Source organism: Pelophylax lessonae, assembly GCF_965119305.1.
Source record: "Pelophylax lessonae genome assembly, chromosome: 9".
Classification (NCBI taxonomy): Eukaryota; Metazoa; Chordata; class Amphibia; order Anura; family Ranidae; genus Pelophylax; species Pelophylax lessonae.
The window spans coordinates 257,276,876-257,297,907 of record NC_138776.1 but is presented as its reverse complement, the minus strand read 5'-3'; the positions used below and the strand labels follow the sequence as shown (position 1 = coordinate 257,297,907).

The following is a 21,032-nucleotide window of genomic DNA, read 5'->3' as shown; positions in this document are numbered from 1 at the left end:
CTGAAAATGCTTACGTGTTTCGAGGGGGGTCTCACAAAATGCCTTCACTGGACGCTCTTCAGTCAGCTTATGTCCAAATACAGAGTAGCCAAGTAGCGGTGTACTACAGGAGAGGACCCGGCTGGTGCCCCTATTTGATGCCTGGTCACAAATACAGAGTATTGTCTTTAGGGACCTTGCTTTGAGCACTGGTCCAAATCATTTGGTGGAGGGGGGATTATGGTGTGGGGTTGGTTTTCAGGGGTTGGGCTTGGCCCCGTAGTTCCAGTGAAGGGAACTCTTAAGGCGTCAGCATACCAAGACATTTTGGACAATTTCATGCTCCCGACTTTGTGGGAACAGTTTGGGGATGGCCCCTTCCTGTTCCAACATGACTGCGCACCAGTGCACAAAGCAAGGTCCATAAAGACATGGATAAACGAGTTTGGGGTGGAGGAACTTGACTGGCCTGCACAGAGTCCTGACCTCAACCCGATAGAACACCTTTGGGATGAATTAGAGTGGAGAATGCAAGCCAGGCCTTCTCGCCTGACCTCACAAATGCCCTTCTGGAAGAATGGTGAAACATTCCTAAAGACAAACTCCTAAACCTTGTGGACGGCCTTCCCAGAAGAGTTGAAGCTGTTATAGCTGCAAAGGGTGGGACAACTCAATATTGAACTCTACGGACTAAGACTGGGATGCCATTAAAGTTCATGTGCGGGTAAAGGCAGGCGTCCCAATACTTTTGACAAATATTTTGTATAATGGAGAAAGCAAAATGGGGATACCCCAGGGTGTGCGGGAAGAGAACCAGGAACTGCAGAAGGCAGATCCCACCACTGAAGTGTCTACGAATTAATGGCTCAGCCAATCAGCTTTCACCTTTTATGTGATGTACGGAGCTAATAAGAATCGTAAAATGTCACGTTACGTTCGTCAGCAATATCAGCAGGTATGTGTTCTCTGGTGTCTAAGTAGATTTCCTTTACTTGTAAAACATTTTTCGCACGATGAACACGAAAAAGGACGCTCTCCTGTGTGAATTCTCTGGTGTTTAACAAGCGCTCCCTTTTGAGAGAAACCTTTCCCGCACTCCAAGCATGAATGTGGACGTTCTTCCGTATGGATCTTCTGGTGCCTAAGAAGGTCTCCATTCTGCGTGAAAGACTTCCCGCACTCTGAACAGGTAAAAGGACACTCGCCCGTGTGAATTCTCTGGTGTCTAATAAGTTCTTTTTTCCGCCTGAAGCATCTCCCGCACTCCGTACATGAAAAAGGGCGCTCACCTGTGTGACTCCTCTGGTGTATAAGAAGTTCTGCTTTCCGAGTGTAACATTTCCCGCACTCTGCGCATGAGAAAGGACGCTCACCTGTGTGACTTCTCTGGTGCCTAAGAAGTGCAAACCTCTCTGTGAATGTTTTCCCGCACACAGGGCATGGAAAAAGATTATCACCCGTGTGAATCCTGTGGTGTGAAAGAAGTTTTTCTTTCCGAGTGAAACATTTTCCGCACTCCGAACACGAATAAGGACGCTCACCCTTGTGACTTCTTTGGTGTGTAAGGAGGTTTCCTTTTTGATTGAAACTTTTCCCGCACTCTGCACATGAGAAAGGATGTTCCCCTGTGTGACTTCTTTGGTGCCTAATGAGGCCTTCTTTGTTTGTGAAGTATTTTCCACACTCTGGACATGAGAAAGGACGCTCACCGGTGTGACTTCCCTGGTGCCTAAGAAGGCTTCCTCTCTGAGTGAAACATTTTCCGCACTCTGGGCATGAATAAGGTCTCTCACCTGTGTGAATTCTCTGGTGTACGAGAAGGTCTGATTTCTGAGAATAATATTTCCCGCACTCTGAACATGAGAAAGGATGCTCACCTGCGTGAATTCTCTGATGTGCGAGAAGCGAACTTACATCAGGGAAAGATTTCCCACACTCTGAACATAAAAAAGGACGTTTTGTGTGAATTTGCTGGTGTCTAATAAACTCTCCATTCTGGGTGAAACATTTCCCACACTCTAAACATGAATAAGGGCGCTCACCCGTGTGAACTCTCTGGTGTATAAGAAGTTGTCCTTTACGAATGAAACACTTCCCGCACTCTGAACATGAATAGGGACGCTCCCCTGTGTGACTTTTCTGGTGTCGAAGAAGATTTATTTTCTGAGTGAACGATTTCCCGCACTGTACACATGAATAAGGACGTTCACCTGTGTGACTTCTTTGGTGTCTTTGAAGACCTCCTTTCTGAGTGAAAGATTTCCCGCACTCTGAACATGAAAAAGGACGCTCTCCCGTGTGAATTCTGTGATGGCTAAGGAGTTCTCCTTTCTTACTGAAGTATTTCCCACATTCCGGACACGAGTAGGGACGTTGACCCGTGTGAATTCTTAGGTGTCGAAGAAGACTTCCTTTATCACTGAAACATTTCCCGCACTCTGTGCATGAAAAAGGACGCTCACCCGTGTGAATCCTCTGGTGTATACGAAGATTTCTTTTTCGAGTAAAACATTTGCCGCACTCCATACATGAATAAGGGTTCCCACCCTTGTGAGTTCTCTGGTGTGTAAAGAGTTCACTTTTCCCAGTAAAACATTTCCCGCACTCTGAACATTCGAAAGGACTTTCTTCACCTGTGTGAGTTTTCTGGTGTATGACAAGTGCTCCTTTGTCAGTAAAAGATTTCCCGCACTCCGAACATGCAAAAGACACACTGGTGTGAGATCTAAGGTGTAGAAGAAGTTCTGATTTGGCCTTAAAACATATCCCACACACTAAACAGGACAATGAACTCTCGTCCGTTTCCTTATGGCTCACAGAGGATTCGTTGGAATTGGATGGATTGGAAGACGTATCCGTACTGCAAAAACTAAGATGGACGCCTGCTTTAACGGTAGGTGATTGATCGGGAGGTTCTTCAGGATTAGAGGGATCAGATGATGTCTTCAAATGACACGGTCCATGGTGTATGGTTGGAGAAATGGGTTTTAATTCTGGAAAACCTTGTGTGATGCCGTTATCTTCTGCATTATCAGATGAAGATAGAATAAGGTCTTCTTCGGAGTTGTTCCGGACGTAACGTCCATCTGTTGGAAAACAATATTTTATTAAATGCCAGAAATGTTCACTTCTTGAAACAAACAGTCATTTATGAAAGAAAAATCAGATATAGTATACAGCACATTCAATATCTCCTCCTCATTTGTTGGGAACATGACGTTATATTGAGGAATGGAGATGGACCTTTCATATGGTGTACAGTATCTCCTCCTCATTTGTTGGGAACATGATGTTATATTGAGGGATGGAGATGGATCTTTCATATGGTGTACAGTATCTCCTCCACGTTTGTTGGGAATATAACATTACATTGAGGAATTGAGATGGACCCTTTTATGTGGTGTACAGGACCTTCTCATTTATTGGGAACGTTACGTAATATGGAGGAATGGAGATAGACCTTTCATATGGTGTACAGTATCTCCTCCTCATTTGATGGGAACATGACGTTATATTGAGGAATGGAGATGGACCTTTCATATGGTGTACAGTATCTCCTCCTCATTTGTTGGGAACATGACGTTATATTGAAGAATGGAGATGGACCTTTCATATGGTGTACAGTATCTCCTCCTCATTTGATGGGAACATGACGTTATATTGAGGAATGGAGATGGACCTTTCATATGATGTACAGTATCTCCTCCTCATTTGTTGGGAACATGACGTTATATTGAGGAATGGAGATGGACCTTTCATATGGTGTACAGTATCTCCTCCTCATTTGTTGGGAACATGACGTTATATTGAGGAATGGAGATGGACCTTTCATATGGTGTACAGTATCTCCTCCTCATTTGTTGGGAACATAACGTTATATTGAGGAATGGAGATGGACCTTTCATATGGTGTACAGTATCTCCTCCTCATTTGATGGGAACATGACGTTATATTGCGGAATGGAGATGGACCTTTCATATGGTGTACAGTATCTCCTCCTCATTTGTTGAGAACATGATGTTATATTAAGAAATGTAGATGAACCTTTCCTATTGTGCAGTATGATCAGGCATTGGGGCCGCACCATGGACACCTCCTTCTGGCTCTCCATTAATCATTCCTTCCTGCAGTGGGACTATCTGCCCACAGCTCAGCTTTGAGGTGTCCTGTTGCCAGGCAATGCCCTCTGTGTTTTCCTTCCCCAGCCTTAATTCATCCATCCTTCCAAAGGCATCTGATTTAAACTTGACTGACCCTGCACCCAGTGCTCGTAATACATTTTCTCATGTGCCTGACTAGCTACCATTTACCTGTATTTAATCTCCTGAGTACCGAATATTTGTCTGTTTTCTAACCATGTTTCTGCCTGCTGCCTGGACTCACCCTTTACCTGTTCATTGGGCACATATATGCCTGCTGCCTAGACCGAACCTTTGCCTGTATACTGACTACGGATCTGCCTGCCTCCTGAATCAACCCTTTGCCTGTTTTCTAGCCATGTTTCTGACTGCTGCCTGGACTGACCCTTTGCCTTTATACTGATCGTGAATCTGCCTGCCTCCGAGATCAACCCTTTGCCTGTTTTCTAGCCATGTTTCTGCCTGCTGCCTGAACTGACTCTTTACCTGTTTACTGACCACATATCTGCCTGGACCGACCGTTTGACTGTATTTGGACCACAGATCTACCTGCCTCCTGGACCAACCCTTTGCCTGTTTTCTAGCCATGTTTCTGACTGCTGCCTGATATGACTCTTTACCTGTTTACTGACCACATATCTGCCTGGACCGACCCTTTGACTGTATTTGGACCACAGATCTACCTGCCTCCTGGACCAACCCTTTGCCTGTTTTCTAGCCATGTTTCTGACTGCTGCCTGATATGACTCTTTACCTGTTTACTGACTACATATCTGCCTGGACCGACCCTTTGACTGTATTTGGACCACAGATCTGCCTGCCTCCTGGACCAACCCTTTGGCTGTTTTCTAGCCATGTTTCTGACTGCTGCCTGGACTGACCCTTTGCCTGTATACTGATCACAGATCTGCCTGCCTCCTGAATCAACCTTTTGCCTGTTTTTAAGCCATGTTTCTGCCTTCTACCTGGACCAACCCTTTGCCTGTATACTGACCATGAATCTGCCTGCCTCTGAGATCAACCCTTTGCCTGTTTTCTAGCCATGTTTCTGCCTGCTGCCTGAACTGACTGTTTACCTGTTTACTGACCACATATCTGCCTGGACCGACCCTTTGACTGTATTTGAACCACAGATCTGCCTGCCTCCTGGACCAACCCTTTGCCTGTTTTCTAGCCATGTTTCTGTCTGCTGCCTGATATGACTCTTTACCTGTTTACTGACCACATATCTGCCTGGACCGACCCTTTGACTGTATTTGGACCACAGATCTGCCTGCCTCCTGGACCAACCCTTTGGCTGTTTTCTAGCCATGTTTCTGACTGCTGCATGGACTGACCCTTTGCCTGTATACTGATCACAGATCTGCCTGCCTCCTGGATCAACCTTTTGCCTGTTTTCTAGCCATGTTTCTGCCTTCTGCCTGGACCAACCCTTTGCCTGTATACTGACCATGTATCTGCCTGCCTCCGGGATTAACCCTTTGCCTGTTTTCTGGCCATGTTTCTGCCTGATGCCTGAATTGACTCTTTACCTGTTTAGCGACCACATATCTGCCTGGACCAACCCTTTGACTGTATTTGGACCACAGATCTACCTGCCTCCTGGACCAACCCTGTTTTGTTAGCCATGTTCCTGTCTGCTGCCTGAACTGACTATTTTCCTGTATCCTGGCCAAGTGTCTGCTGCCTGGACAAACATTGTGCCTGCTGGCTGACTACATCTCTGCCTGTACTGATCATGTTCCTACCGAGGGACCATTCCCAGCCATCCTCTGTGGATATTTGTACCCCTGGTACTACAGCTACTCTGTTCACCTGTTGCTCAGCCTTCTATGCTTCCTGGCCAGTGAACATAGCATTGTGTATACGTTCTGGGGCAACCAAGTACCAATAGACCTGCTATATTGCCGATCCCCATGAGAATTAAACTAATGAAGAGAAGACGACTCCTTCATCTAATCTGAGGAAGGGAAGCACAGCTAATTTTCCCAAACTTTTGGTCAGACAACATCCGGTATATTCATGGAAACAAACAAAAAATTTTAACAGTGAACCCAGTTGGACCCTCCTTACTGCTCTCTCCTTTACAATAAAGTCTCTTCTTACCTGGTGATATAAGGGGTGGCTGATTCTCATTGTGGAGATCCTTGTGTCCTTCTAAATAGTCCATGTCCTTCATAATTCCAACTTCTTCATTCTCCTCTTTGACCTCGTTTTTAATAATTACTTCACAACAATTTAGCTGTTTATTCTGAATATATAATGAAAAACAGTATTAATTGTAGAAATGTAAAAAATATAATAAAGTTATATTTTAAATAATGTTTCTACCTGACAATTTTTTGCGTAGTTGTGATCTTTTCGCATGGAGTCCCGGGAATACAGAGAACGGGGACATCTCTCTGGTGGGTTCCCATTACTGGATCCATCTGTAGGAAACACACACACTGACTGAATACATTGTTTCTATGTGTTTATCAGATGATGGGGATCTAGTGGCACTTTTCCACTGCAAGTACCGACTCGGCTCTACTCGGCCTTGCTTGGCCCGGTTTGCTTTTCCACTGCTGGTACCGCATGGTACGGTGTTGAAACGGTTCGGTACGGTACGGTAGGGTTTGCTTTTCCACTAAAGTAGTACTAAAGTTAAGTGGGTGGGAAAACAACAATTCTCTGACCAATCAGTGTCTAGTAGTGACTGCATGCAAAGGATTGTGGGATATGGTACCGGGTATGGTACCTCTTGGAACCACAATCGAGGTGGTACTGTTTTGGAGAGCCGTACCGTTCGGTTCCATGCAGTGGAAAAGCGCCTCCGTACCGTACCGAACCGTTCCTACACCGTACCATGCGGTACCAGCAGTGGAAAAGCACAAAAGCGAGCCGAACCGTTTGGTTCCATGCAGTGGAAAAGCGCCGTAGAGGTGGAGCCTCCGTACTGCTCTCTCCTTTACAATAAAGTCTCCTCTTACCCGGTGATGTGAGGGGCGGCTGATTCTCCACCATGACGTCCTTGTAGAGATCCTTGTGTCCTTCTATATACTCCCACTCCTCCATGGAGAAATAGACAGTGACATCCTGACACCTTATAGGAACCTGACACACACAATGATACAGTCACTATCCAGACACATCCCTTGTCTGTTACTGGATAATATCCCAGAATTCCCGGGACACCACTCACCTCTGCTGTCAGCAGCTTCATCATCTTCTTGGTGGCTTCTAGAATCTTTTTCTTGGTGTTTTGTTTAAGGGATTGGAAGGGAAGTGAAGGAACGTTGATGGGGCTCTGTCGTTCTTTCAGTTTCGTGAACAAGTGTTGATTTGTATTATTCTCTAAAGATGTCTTCTTGACTATCATACTCTCCTGTGTTTTAAAAGCAATACAAATAATATTACGAGCATAACGTGTTTTATTAACAGCAATAAGAGTGATGTTATCTGACTCTCTCAGAATCCTCCTCACCTCTCCAGTCAGCAGGTAGATGATCTCCATGGTAAGATTCAATATCATCTCCTCCAAGCTACATGTATTGTTTTCTTTTTTTACATAACTGAATGGCTGTTGATCCTCCATCATGACGTCCTTGTAGAGATCCTTGTGTCCTTCTAAATACTCCCACTCCTCCATGGAGAAATAGACAGTGACATCCTGACACCTTATAGGAACCTGACACACACAATGATACAGTCACCATCCAGACACATCCCTTGTCTGTTACTGGATAATGTCCCAGAATTCCCGGCACCGCTCACCTCTCCTGTCAGCAGATCAATCATCTTCTTGGTGGCTTCTAGTATCTTCTCATCGTTGTTTCTCTCAGAAGACAAGCTCTCTATCTGATGGCCACCAGATGTCACATTCTCACCAGATGACTTCTTCACTACTATGTAACCCTGTCAAGAGATTTCATGAGAAATGTGAATGATTACATGAAGTTCAGGCTGTAATATCTCCAGAATTTCCCAATATCAGGTCACATAGTTACATAGTAGTTGAGGTTGAATAAAGACAATAGTCCATCCAGTTCAACCTGTGTAGGTGTGTGTGGCCGTAATCATCTCACATAGCCCTGAATGTTCTGATCCTTGAGATGTACGTCTAAGAGTCTTTTGAAAGCCACCATACTTCCCGCAGAAACTACCTCTTGTGGTAGAGAATTCCACAATCTTGTGGCCCTAACAGTAAAGAATCCCCCACGTTGCCTGAGGTTAAAACGCTTCTCCTCTAATCGCATTGTATGCCCTCGAGTCCTCATGCAACCCCTTCGACTGAATAGCTTTTTTTCTATGCCGAGATCCCCATTGAGGTATTTATAAATTGCTATCATGTCCCCTCTCAGGCGTCTCTTCTCCAGGGAGAATAAATCAAGCGATTGTAGACACTCTTCATAGTTAAGGTCCTCCAATCCCCTAATTAGTTTATTGCCCTTCTCTGGACTCTCTCCAGGTCCAACACATCCCTCCAGAGGACTGGCGACCAGAACTGGACAGAATACTCCAGATGCGGTCGGACCAGAGTTTTATAAAGTGGAAGGATTATAGTCTTATCTCTGGAATACATCCCTTTCTTTATGCATGCTAATATTCTGCTGGCTTTGGCAGCTGCCGCTTGACATTGCATGCTATTGCCTAGTCTATCATCAACCAAGACTCCCAGATCTTTCTCCATTTTTGATTCCGTAATCTTATCTGTCACCTTAACCCAGTGTTTCTCAACCTTTTTTCAGTCAAGGCACACTTTAAAATTATGGACAATCTCGAGGCACCCCCCCCCCAAAAAAAAAATTATGGACAGTCTTGAGACAACCCATTCTAAAATGTAAAAACTATTCTGAAAGTTTTACATGATGCAGCAACCTCAATATATGTTGGACACCTAAAGTTGGAGGTAATTTATTCCTCCAAAGCAAATTCACTTTTGCAAACTGGTACTGACGAGTATTCCAATGTTTCTCTCTCCCTTTTGAGACCCCAAAGCTGATGGAGATGGGCAAGGAAGGGTCAAACTAGGATGTTATGCAGGCAACTAACATCCTCTTTATCAACTGGTGAGGTCATTGGTTGTTAGGAGGTTGGCAGCTAGAAGGTTGTAATGGTGTACAATGGAAACCTGTGGCTTTGTGTAACTAAAAGGCAGATTATTCACTCGCCCACATATATACAATTTTGGGGTAAATATTAGGTATTTTGACAAGGCACCCCAGGGTGCCTGGGCACCCTGGTTGAAAAAAAGCTGCCTTAACCTAATACAGTCAGATCTTTGTTTCATAAATTGAAAGATGATTTTGTAATAATCCCAGAATCCTCCTCACCTCTCTGGTCAGGTCTGTGTTTTATTAATAGAGATAAGAGTGATGTCATGTGACCTCCCAGAATCCTCCTCACCTCTCCGGTCAGGTCTGTGTTTTATTAATAGAGATAAGAGTGATGTCATGTGACCTCCCAGAATCCTCCTCACCTCTCCGGTCAGCTCTGTGTTTTATTAATAGAGATAAGAGTGATGTCATGTGACCTCCCAGAATCCTCCTCACCTCTCCGGTCAGCTCTGTGTTTTAATAATAGAGATAAGAGGGATGTCATGTGACCTCCCAGAATCCTCCTCACCTCTCCGGTCAGTAGACAGATGATCTCCAGGGTAAGGTCTAATATCCTCTGCTCCGTGCTCAATATGGTCATCATATGATCTATAGCTGGCTCTTCTCTCTGAAGATAATAACCTGATAATGATCTGCACTGGGATGAGTAAGGACAGTCTTCTTACGCATAAAATGGGTTATTTTTCTATATTGCAGGCCGCATTCATCTGTCTCATTGAAGGTAAAGCCAAACTCTAGGCAAACTTCTTATTTCAGGCTTGGATAGCGAGGAGAAGGGTTAGAACTTGTCTCCTTGTTAGGGAGATTTCCCCTAACTGTTCATTTGACCTGTACAAAACAGAACAAGAAGTGAGTGGAATCCCCTGTGGGGACATAGGTAGCTGGATAAATGGTTCTATATTTAGGATGTATCCGGTCTATAAACCACAGGCTCTGGATGGACAGTTGGATGAATGGTTCTATATTTAGGATGTATCCGGTCTATAAACCAGAGGCTCTGGATGGACAGTTGGATAAATGGTTCTATATTTAGGATGTATCCGGTCTATAAACCAGAGACTCTGGATGGACAGTTGGATAAATGGTTCTATATTTAGGATGTATCCGGTCTATAAACCACAGGCTCTGGATGGACAGTTGGATAAATGGTTCTATATTTAGAATGTATCCGGTCTATAAACCAGAGGCTCTGGATGGACAGTTGGATAAATGGTTCTATATTTAGGATGTATCCGGTCTATAAACCAGAGACTCTGGATGGACAGTTGGATAAATGGTTCTATATTTAGGATGTATCCGGTCTATAAACCACAGGCTCTGGATGGACAGTTGGGTAAATGGTTCTATATTTAGAATGTATCCGGTCTATAACCCAGAGGCTTTGGATGGACAGTTAGATAAATGGTTCTATTTTTAGAAAATATCTCACATTACAGTAGAACTGTCTCTATGTGAGCATCTGCTGGAGATAAAAGACGTCACAGTGACTATGGAGGAAGAGGACGAAACATGACAGGGGGGGGGATTACTGGGTGTAAATATAAAATAATTCTTATTACCTCCTCTGCTGCCAGTTCCAGCAATGCCTTTGTTCTACTTCCTCCCATTTGACCTCTCACCTGGAACTTCATTTTATACCTGACATCACTTCCTGTCTCTGGTGCGATCACCATCTTGGGGCGAGTGTAAGAACTGCAGCCAAGGTCGTGTTTCTTCCATTTGCCCGCTTATCTATGTTTTGTCTTTTTCTGCATCTCTCAAAATTAGAATGTCATAAAAAGTTTTTTTTTTTTCAGTATTTCAATTCGAAAAGTGAAACCCATATATTTTATATAGATGTGTTACACACAGAGTGATATATTTCTTTTTTTTTTTTTTTTTAATTTTGATGATTATGGCTTACAGCGAGTGACAACCCAAAATTCAGTATCACAGAAAATTAGAATATTACATAAGAACAATAAAAAAAAGGATTTTTAATACAGAAATGTTGCCTTAGTGAAAAGTCTGGCCGTGTACAGTATAGGATGCGCTCAATACTTGGTCGGGCTCCTCTTGCATGAATTACAGCATCAATGTGGTGTGGCATGGAGGCGATCAGCCTGTGGCACTGCTGAGGTGTTATGGAAGCCCACATTGCTTTGATAGCGGCCTTCAGCTCATCTGCATTGTTGGGTTTGGTGTCTCTCACCTTCCTCTTGACAATCCCCCACAGATTCTCTATGGGGTTTAGGTCAGAAGAGTTTACTGGCCATGGCCAATCAAGCACAGTGATACCATGATCATTTGACCAGGTATTGGTAGTTTTGGCAGTGTGGGCGGTGCCAAGTCCTGCTGGAAAATGAAATCGGCATCTCCATAAAGCTGGTCAGCAGAGGGAATCATGAAGTGCTGTAAAATTTCCTGCTAGAGGGCTGAGCTGACTTTGGACTTGATAAAGCACAGTGGACCAACACCAGCAGATGGCATGGCTCCCCAAATCATCACAGACTGTCGAAAATGTTGCATTTAATTTGGAAATCAAGGTCCTGGAGTCTGGAGGAGGAGTGGAGAGGCACAGAATCCAAGTAGCATGAGGTCCAGTGTGAAGTTTCCACAGTCAGTGATGATTTGGGGAGCCATGTCATCTGCTGGTGTTTTCCCCTAACTTCTTGAAGCTCTAGACTTTTTTCAGTAATACTTATGAGTTTTAAGTTGAGAAGAATCTGTAAGATTGTGTTAGTCACACGGGGTTGTCTATAACCTTTGAAGGCAATACATCTGCACTGCTAACTCAGATAAACAACTGCTGAGAAAACAGGGGGACCTTTGACTGTCTACGGTCCTGAAGAATCCTCCTTTGCGTCTGACATCCTGCTTGTAGACTGGGCACTTCTTTCGGATTCCGGGTCACCACCAACATCAACCTCTCCAACCCTTATAAGTCTTAGATCAGTGTTATCCTCACAAAATACCATCTTTTTGTTTATTTTGCCTCAACAGCTCACTATTAGGCTCCCATCCTACGCCCCATAGCAGCAATGTTGATGTAGCTGTAGAATATCATCTGACACATGTGTGGAACAGGATCGTCTGGATTCTCCATCTCCCTAATAAAACACCAATGGATTACTCTCTAAGAACAGAGATCATTCCAATCACCCATCATCTAAAACAGCCATTCTCAACCAAGGATCTGTGGAACCCTGGGGTTCCCTGAGCTGTGGGTGATTGACCTTCTGTTTGATGGTGCCTGCATAGTTTCTAAGGCCAACACAACTTGGAGGAGGCAACTGCATGACACCAATGATCTTTTTATCTGTCTGTAAGGGTGGCATCCTGACCACTAATGTATAGATGGTATTGTTCCCACTGACCACCAACATAAGGGGCATTCTTTCCACTGATCACCAATGTAAGGGACATTCTTCCCACTGACCACCAATGTAAGGGACATTCTTCCCACTGACCTCCAATGTAAGGAGCAGTCTTCCGACTGACCACCAATGTACCGTAAGGGACATTCTTCCAACTAACCACCAATGTATGGAACATTCTTCCCACTGACCGCCAATGTAAGGGACATTCTTCCCACAGACCACCAATGTAAGGAGCATTCTTCCCACTGATCACCAATGTAAGGAGCATTCTTCCCACAGACCACCAATGTAAGGAGCATTCTTCCCACTGATCACCAATATAAGGGACATTCTTTCCACTGATCACCAATGTAAGGAGCATTCTTCCCAATGATCACCAATGTAAGGAACATTCTTCCCACTGATCACCAATGTAAGGAGCATTCTTCCCACTGATCACCAATGTAAGGAGCATTCTTCCCACTGATCACCAATGTAAGGAACATTCTTCCCACTGATCACCAATGTAAGGAACATTCTTCCCACTGATCACCAATGTAAGGAGCATTCTTCCCATTGACCACCAATGTAAGGAGCATTCTTCCCACTGATCACCAAATGTAAGGAGCATTCTTCCCACTGATCACCAATGTAAGGAACATTCTTCCCACTGACATCCAATGTAAGGAACATTCTTCCCACTGATCACCAATGTAAGGAGCATTCTTCCCACTGATCACCAATGTAAGGAGCATTCTTCCCACTGATCACCAATGTAAGGAGCATCCTTCCCACTGATCACCAATGTAAGGAGCATTCTTCCCACTGATCACCAATCTAAAGGAGCATTCTTCCTACTGGACAACAATGCAAGGAGCACTGTCACCACTGACCCACCAATGAATTGGTTTTCCCTGAGACCTGAAAATTATATAAAGGGTTCCTCTGGGGTAAAAAGGTTGAATAAGGCTGATCTAAGAATTATGGCCATTTGTAAAGTAAGGATTTTAATCAGAATATCCAATATGCAATTCTTATAAAATCAAGTTCAAATATCAAAAATGTATCCAAGTCTAATAATAAATAATAATGGAGTGGACCAATGACAAGCCAGCTCTTTCAGTAAACCAAAGAGGATGATGAACCAGCAACAGCCAACCGAGGTGTTATGGGTTCTTGCAGATTTACAATAATTCTTTAGAGGATAGGTCCTGTCGAAACCTACGCTAAACCTGCTCTTTTGCCACATTTTAAGACTATTCTATCTAACCCTGTAAAGCAAAAATCGTTGAAATTACCTATTTCCACACAGCTCAGTGTGTAACCGGATCGGATCGGCTGCAGAATAGGTAAGCACAGTGATTTTTGCTTCACAGGGTTAGATAGAATAGTCAGGCCAGGTTTTGCGTTAGTTAGACTTAGTTTTGACTGGACTTTAAGTATTCAGTAGCCTAGTGGCCATAATGCAGTATTTCTTAACCACTTTCCGGACCGCCAAAAGCATTTATACTGTGGCAGGGCGGCCCGGCTGCTGTAAATCACATACATGTTCGTGACTTTGTGCACAGGTTTTCGGGGGCGCACCGCTGGAGCGCCGCTGCTACTGTGATTAGACACAGTGGGAGCCAATCAGCGGGTCCGATGGCCGCCGGGACCCGCCGATTGTTCGGCTGGAATGACAGAATGTAAACAAGGCAGACCGCTGTTCTGTCACAGAGGAAGAGAGAGATCTTGTGTTTCAGCTAAGCTGAAACACAGATCTTTCTTTTCCTCTAGTGCAGGGGTGCCAAATTCAATTTCATTGTGGGCCGCATCAGCATTAGTGTTGTCCTCAAAGGGCCGATTGTATCTGTAAGACTATGCATCAACTTAGAAGTATGCAGTGTACAGAGTGTAGAGTTCATGGGTTTGCTATATACAGATTGCAGAGTTCAGGGGTGTGCTATGTACAGACTGCAGGGTTGAGGAGTGTATGACATACAGAGTGCAGGGTTTATGGGTGCGCTATGTACAGACTGCAGGGTTGAGGAGTGTATGACATACAGAGTACTCGGTTTATGGGTGCGCTACGTACAGACTGCAGGGTTGAGGAGTGTATGACATACAGAGTACAGGGTTTATGGGTGCGCTATGTACAGACTGCAGGGTTGAAGAGTGTATGACATACAGAGTGCTGGGTTTATGGGTACGCTATGTACAGACTGCAGGGTTGAGGAGTGTATGACATACAGAGTACAGGGTTTATGGGTGCGCTATGTACAGACTGCAGGGTTGAGGAGTGTATGACATACAGAGTACTCGGTTTATGGGTGCGCTGTGTACAGACTGCAGGGTTGAGGAAGTGTAAGACATAAAGAGTACAGGGTTTATAGGTGCGCTATGTACAGACTGCAGGATTGAGGAGTGTATCACATACAGAGTACAGGGTTTATGGGTGCGCTATGTACAGACTGCAGGGTTGAGGAGTGTATGACATACAGAGTACAGGGTTTATGGGTGGGCTATGTACAGACTGCAGGGTTGAAGAGTGTATGACATACAGAGTACAGGGTTTATGGGTGCGCTATGTACAGACTACAGGGTTGAGGAGTGTATGACATACAGAGTACAGGGTTTATGGGTGGGCTATGTACAGACTGCAGGGTTGAAGAGTGTATGACATACAGAGTGCTGGGTTTATGGGTGCGCTATGTACAGAGTGCAGGATTGAAGAGTGTATGACATACAGAGTACAGGGTTTATGGGTGCGCTATGTACAGAGTGCAGAGATAAGAAGTGAGCAGTGTGTGGAGTTCAGGAGTGTGTGGAGTAAAGAAAGCCTTCACCCCCCAAAAAGCTTCCATACATCTCATCTGCCTGGCTCTAGTACCTTCCAGCAGTTCAGGTGGCTCCACGTCCCTCTCTTGAAGGGAGATCATTGGTCGGCACTGCTGTACCCTGCTGTGGGTGCATGCAGGGTAGGCAGGGATCTGTAAGAGTCAGAGGTAGCGGAACGGAGTTCCACCACATTCCAGCTGAAAAAAAAGCCCTGGGTGCAAGGGTCACATGAAAAAACATCATTTTTTTTCTTTTTCAAAATTGTCGATCTTTTTTTGTTTATAGCGCAAATAATAAAAATACCATCAATCAATATGATCAAAGATTCTATTTGTGGAAAAAAAGGACATCAATTTTATTTGGGTGCAGAGTTGCACGTCTGCGCAATTGTCAGTTAAAGTAACCCAGTGCCAAAAGTAAAAAAATGGCCTGGTCATTAAGGGGGGTAAAACCTTCCAAAGCTGAAGTGGTTAAAGTACCTCAATAAAAAGAAGAAATACAATATTATGGCCACTAGAAGGCACTGACGATCATAGGAGATACAGTATTTAAATTACAGGCAATATGAGGATCATTCGTTGTGCCTAGGCAAATGCTTCAAGCATCCATACAGTGACATTTTTATACACAGTATTTTACAAAAGTAAGTACACCCCTCAAATTTTTGTAAAAATGTTATTCTATCTTTTCATATGACAACACTGAAGAAATTACACTTTGCTACAATGTAAAGTAGTGAGTGTACAGCTTGTATAACAGTGTAAATTTTCTGTCCCCTCAAAATAACTCAACACACAGCCATTAATGTCTAAACCGCTGGCAACAAAAGTGAGTACACCCCTAAGTGACAATGTCCAAATTGGGCCCAATTAGCCATTTTCCCTCCGCGGTGTCATGTGACTCGTTAGTGTTACAAGGTCTCAGGTGTGAATGGGGAGCAGGTGTGTTAAATTTGGTGTTATCGCTCTCACTCTCTCATACTGGTCACTGGAAGTTCAACATGGCACCCCATGGCAAAGAACTCTCTGAGGATCTGAAAAAAAAGAAATGTTGCTCTACATAAAGATGGCCTAGGCTATAAGAAGATTGCCAAGACCCTGAAACTGAGCTGCAGCACAGTGTCCAAGACCATACAGCGGTTTAACAGGGCAGGTTCCACTCAGAACAGGCCTCGCCATGGTCGACCAAAGAAGTTGAGTGCACGTGCTCAGCGTCATATCCAGAGGTTGTCTTTGGGAAATTGACGTATGAGTGTTGCCAGCATTGCTGCAGAGGTTGAAGGGGTGGGGGAGTCAGCCTGTCAGTGCTCAGACCATATGCCGCACACTGCATCAAAATGGTCTACATGGCTGCTGTCCCAGAAGGAAGCCTCTTCTAAAGATGATGCACAAGAAAGCCGGCAAACAGTTTGCTGAAGACAAGCAGACTAAGGACATGGATTACTGGAACCATCTCCTGTGGTCTGATGAGACCAAGAGAAACTTATTTGGTTCAGATGATGTCAAGCGTGTGTGGCGGCAACCAGGTGAGGAGTACAAAGACAAGTGTGTCATGTCTACAGTCAAGCATGGTGGTGGGAGTGTCATGGTCGGGGGCTGCATAAGTGCTGCCGACACTGGGGAGCTACAGTTCATTGAGGGAACCATGAATGCCAACATGTACTGTGACATACTGAAGCAGAGCATGATCCCCTCCCTTCGGAGACTGGGCTGCAGGGCAGTATTCTAACACGATAACGACCCCAAACACCCCTCCAAGACGACCACTGCCTTGCTAAAGAAGCTGAGGGTAAAGGTGATGGACTGGCCAAGCATGTGTCCAGACCTAAACCCTATTGAGCATCTGTGGGGTATCCTCAAATGGAAGGTGGAGGAGCGCAAGGTCTCTAACATCCACCAGCTCTGTGATGTCGTCATGGAGGAGTGGAAGAGGACTCCAGTGGCAACCTGTGAAGTTCTGGTGAACTCCATGCCCAAGAGGGTTAAGGGAATGCTGGAAAATAATGATGACCACACAAAATTTTGACACTTTGGGCCCAATTTGGACATTTTCACTTAGGGGTGTACTCACTATTGTGAGATACTGTACATAGACCTCTTAGTGTCCTTCGTTTCGTTTTCCCAAATACACACACTAATCCATTTATAAAACATCTCCTATACTTTACCTCTGTGCAGGAGTTTCCCGTAATAAAGACCGGTCACTGCTGGCCCTGTCCTTATATGCAGGGTGACTGGTCTTTCATCCCCCCATTAAGCTTTATACGGGAAGCTTGGAGTAGGAGGACCTGTTGGACCACAGATCAGCTTTAAGCCCCGTACACACGCACCGATTGTTGGCTGTGAATTTTCGGCCAACGTCCGATCGGCCGATTGTCGGCTTGTTAGTATGATGCTTCCGACAACCGACTGTGACTTTTCGGCCGAACAAAATCTGGTGTGCAGGCTATAAAATTTTTGTTGGCCGTCAACACAACGGCCGATTGTTCGTCAGTCAGTACAGATTTCGGCAGACAAAAATCAGATGAGCAAGACTGGGCATGCTCGAAGAGGAAAAAACACACGGAAAGTCAACCATCACATGACATCACTTCTGAAGTTGGTTGTTGTTGGCCGAAAAAAATTGTGTGCAGTCTAGAGCACATTTCAACCAACACAACAACACTGGACAAAAGACGGCCGATCGGTCGGCCGACAATCGGTGCGTGTGTACGAGGCATTACTCTTTGCACAAAGATGTCTGATGCACAAAAAGTGAGGAGAACAAGGAAATGTAGCAGGCAGATCTCACCATTGGAGTTTCTGCGAAGCCAACAGATGAACGTGCCAAACAGGTTCTCCAAAACACTAAAACTGTCACTTTTGCAGGAAACTCATTGGCAGTTGTCATAAAATTCAGCAGGTGTGTCTTTTTTGATGTCGAATTAGATATCCCTGATGTTTAAAACATTTCCCGCACTCTGAACACGAATAAGGATGCTCACCGGTGTGAAGTCTCTGATGTAAAAGAAGATCTGCTTTCCGCATGAAACGTTTCCCGCACTCGGGACAGGAGAAAGGGCGCTCGCCTGTGTGAATTCTCTGGTGTAGAAGAAGGTTTCCTTTTTGAGCGAAACATTTCCCGCACTCTGAACATGAATAAGGACACTCGCCTGTGTGAGTTCTCTGGTGCGTAAGAAGGCTCCCTTTCTTGATGAAACACTTCCCGCACTCTGAACATGAATACGGACGCTCGCCCTTGTGACTTTTCTGGTGATAAAGAAGGCTTCCTTTGCGAGTGAAATGTTTCCCGCACTCTGAACAGGAATAAAGACGCTCGCCTGTGTGACTTCCCTGCTGTCCAATCGTTGCTCCTTTTACAGCGAAACATATATCCAATGCTGAACTTTCACCTGCGTGAACTTTCAAGTGTTTAAGAAGGCTTGCTTTAACAGTGAAACATTTTCCGCACTCTGAACATGAATATGGACGCTCACCCGTGTGAATTCTCTGATGTGTAAGAAGGTGTGCTTTTTGAATGAAACATTTCCCGCACTCTGAACATGAATAAGGCTGTTCCCCTGTGTGAATTTTCTGGTGTCTAGTAAGCTCTCCTTTCTGAGTGAAACATTTCCCGCACTCTGAACATGAATAAGGACGCTCTCCAGTGTGAATTCTCTGGTGTATAAGAAGCGCTCTTTTCTGAAAGAAATATTTCCCGCAATCTGTACATGAATAAAGACCCTCCCCCGAATAGGGACGCTCACCCGTGTGAATTATTTGGTGAGCACGAAGGTGTTCTTTCTGAGTGAAACATTTCCCACACTCTGAACATGAAAAAGGACGCTCACCTGTATGAACTCTCTGATGTCTAAGAAGTGCTCCTTTCAGAATGAAACATTTCCCGCACTCTGAACACGAAAAAGAATGCTCACCTGTGTGGATTTTCTGATGTGTAAGAGAGTATCTTTTCTGAGTGAAGCATTTCCCGCACTCTGAACATGAATAAGGACGCTCACCTGTGTGAACCCTCTGATGTCTGTGAAGGTCTCCTCTATGAATAAAACATTTCCCACACTCTGAACATGAATAAGGACGTTCACCTGTGTGAGTTCTCTGGTGTATATGAAGGTTTCCCTTATGAACAAAAGATTTACCGCACTCAGTACATGAATAACGATGCTCACCCGTGTGAATTTTCTGGTGTGCAAGAAGTTTCTTTTTCAGAGAGAAACATTTCCCACACTCAGAACATGAATAAGAACGTCCGCTTGTGTGACTTCTTTGATGTTTAAAAAGTACTTGCTTTGTAGAGAAACATTTCCCGCACACTGTGCATAAATAAGGCTGCTCACCAGTGTGACTTTTACGGTGTTTGTGAAGGTCTGCTTTCTCATTGAAACATTTCCCGCACTCCGGACATGAAAAGGGCACACTGGTATGAAATCTGAGATGTATATGAAGTTCAGAATTTGTCTTAAAAGATTTCCCACACACCAAACATGACAATGAACTCTCAACTGTGTGTCCTTCTGAAAGGCTTAGAGAAGTTTCCTTAGGATTAGTCGAATCCTTTGAGGAATTTGCATTGTGAGATCTTATAAAGATGTCTGATGTAACCGTATGTGATGGATCAGAAGGTTCCTCCGCATTAAAGGCTTCCATTGGGTTTTCCAAACAATAGGATCTGTGGCTTATATGAGAGATAAGGCGTACTCCTGGAGAATAACGAGCAATATCATTATCTGCACCATAATCTGGAGGTAAGATTGGATCTTCCACTGAAGTACGGCCACTATGATGTTCTTCTGGTAGAAAGCAAAAATAAAATACAATAATTATTTTTCACATTCTGCCCTCGCCTTGTTGGGAACATGATGTTATATTGAGGAATGAAGATGGACCTTTCATATGGTGTACAGTATCTTCTCCTCATTTGTTGGGAACATAACGTTATATTGAGGGATGAAGATGGACCTTGCATATGGTGTACAGTATCTCCTCCTCATTTGTTAGGAACATGACGTTATATTGAGGAACGGAGATGGACCTTTCATAGTGAGCGGTATCTACACCCGATTTAATGGGAAATGTTATAATGTAGTAAACTGCATATCTTATACTCATAACATAGGAATAAAAATAGGAATGTTTTCTGAATTTAAATTTTACTGTATGTAGCTGGAGCCTCCGTACTGCTCTCTCCTGTACAATAAAGTCTCCTCTTACCCGGTGATGTGAGGGGCAGCTGATTCTCCATCATGACATGCTTGGGGGGGGGGGGGGGATAGAGACAGCAGCAAAGGATAGAGACAGCAGCTTAGAAATGTAGGTGAGGAGCCCTTGGCTCTAGGGGAGTGCACTGTGTGTTCTTATATTTTATTTTCATTGGGGGAAAATCTGCAGACAGAAAGAAAGCTAAAAGAGGTTTTAGCCTTCTCCAACTCGACCTGGCATCTCAACGCAACGTCTACCATGTGAAACTCAGTCTCCTCTTACCCAGTGATGTGAGGGGCGGCTGATTCTCCATCATGACGTCCTTGTAGAGATCCTTGTGTCCTTCTAAATACTCCCACTCCTCCATGGAGAAATAGACAGTGACATCCTGACACCTTATAGGAACCTGACACACACAATGATACAGTCACCATCCAGACACATCCCTTTTCTGTTACTGGATAA

The 21,032-nt window shown here is 44.4% G+C and overlaps 2 protein-coding genes across 2 annotated transcripts in view; both read right to left on the bottom strand.

The window, feature by feature from the left end:
• Positions 1-21,032, bottom strand: part of LOC309564402 (uncharacterized protein) — an 880,901-nt gene that overhangs the window by 661,260 nt on the left and 198,609 nt on the right.
• The window catches only part of LOC309563410 (uncharacterized protein), a gene marked incomplete at its 3' end in the record, with an annotated part of 173,873 nt that overhangs the window by 75,555 nt on the left and 77,286 nt on the right, over positions 1-21,032 (bottom strand). Inside the window, exons 13-18 of the mRNA XM_082267804.1 lie at positions 18,272-20,158; positions 18,163-18,230; positions 7,875-8,015; positions 7,303-7,485; positions 6,225-6,369; positions 1,282-3,065 (exon numbers count right to left, since the gene is read on the bottom strand). Of these exons, the coding sequence (XP_082123930.1) occupies positions 1,282-3,065; positions 6,225-6,369; positions 7,303-7,485; positions 7,875-8,015; positions 18,163-18,230; positions 18,272-20,158 (4,208 nt within the window). The remainder of the gene's footprint in view (positions 1-1,281; positions 3,066-6,224; positions 6,370-7,302; positions 7,486-7,874; positions 8,016-18,162; positions 18,231-18,271; positions 20,159-21,032) is intronic.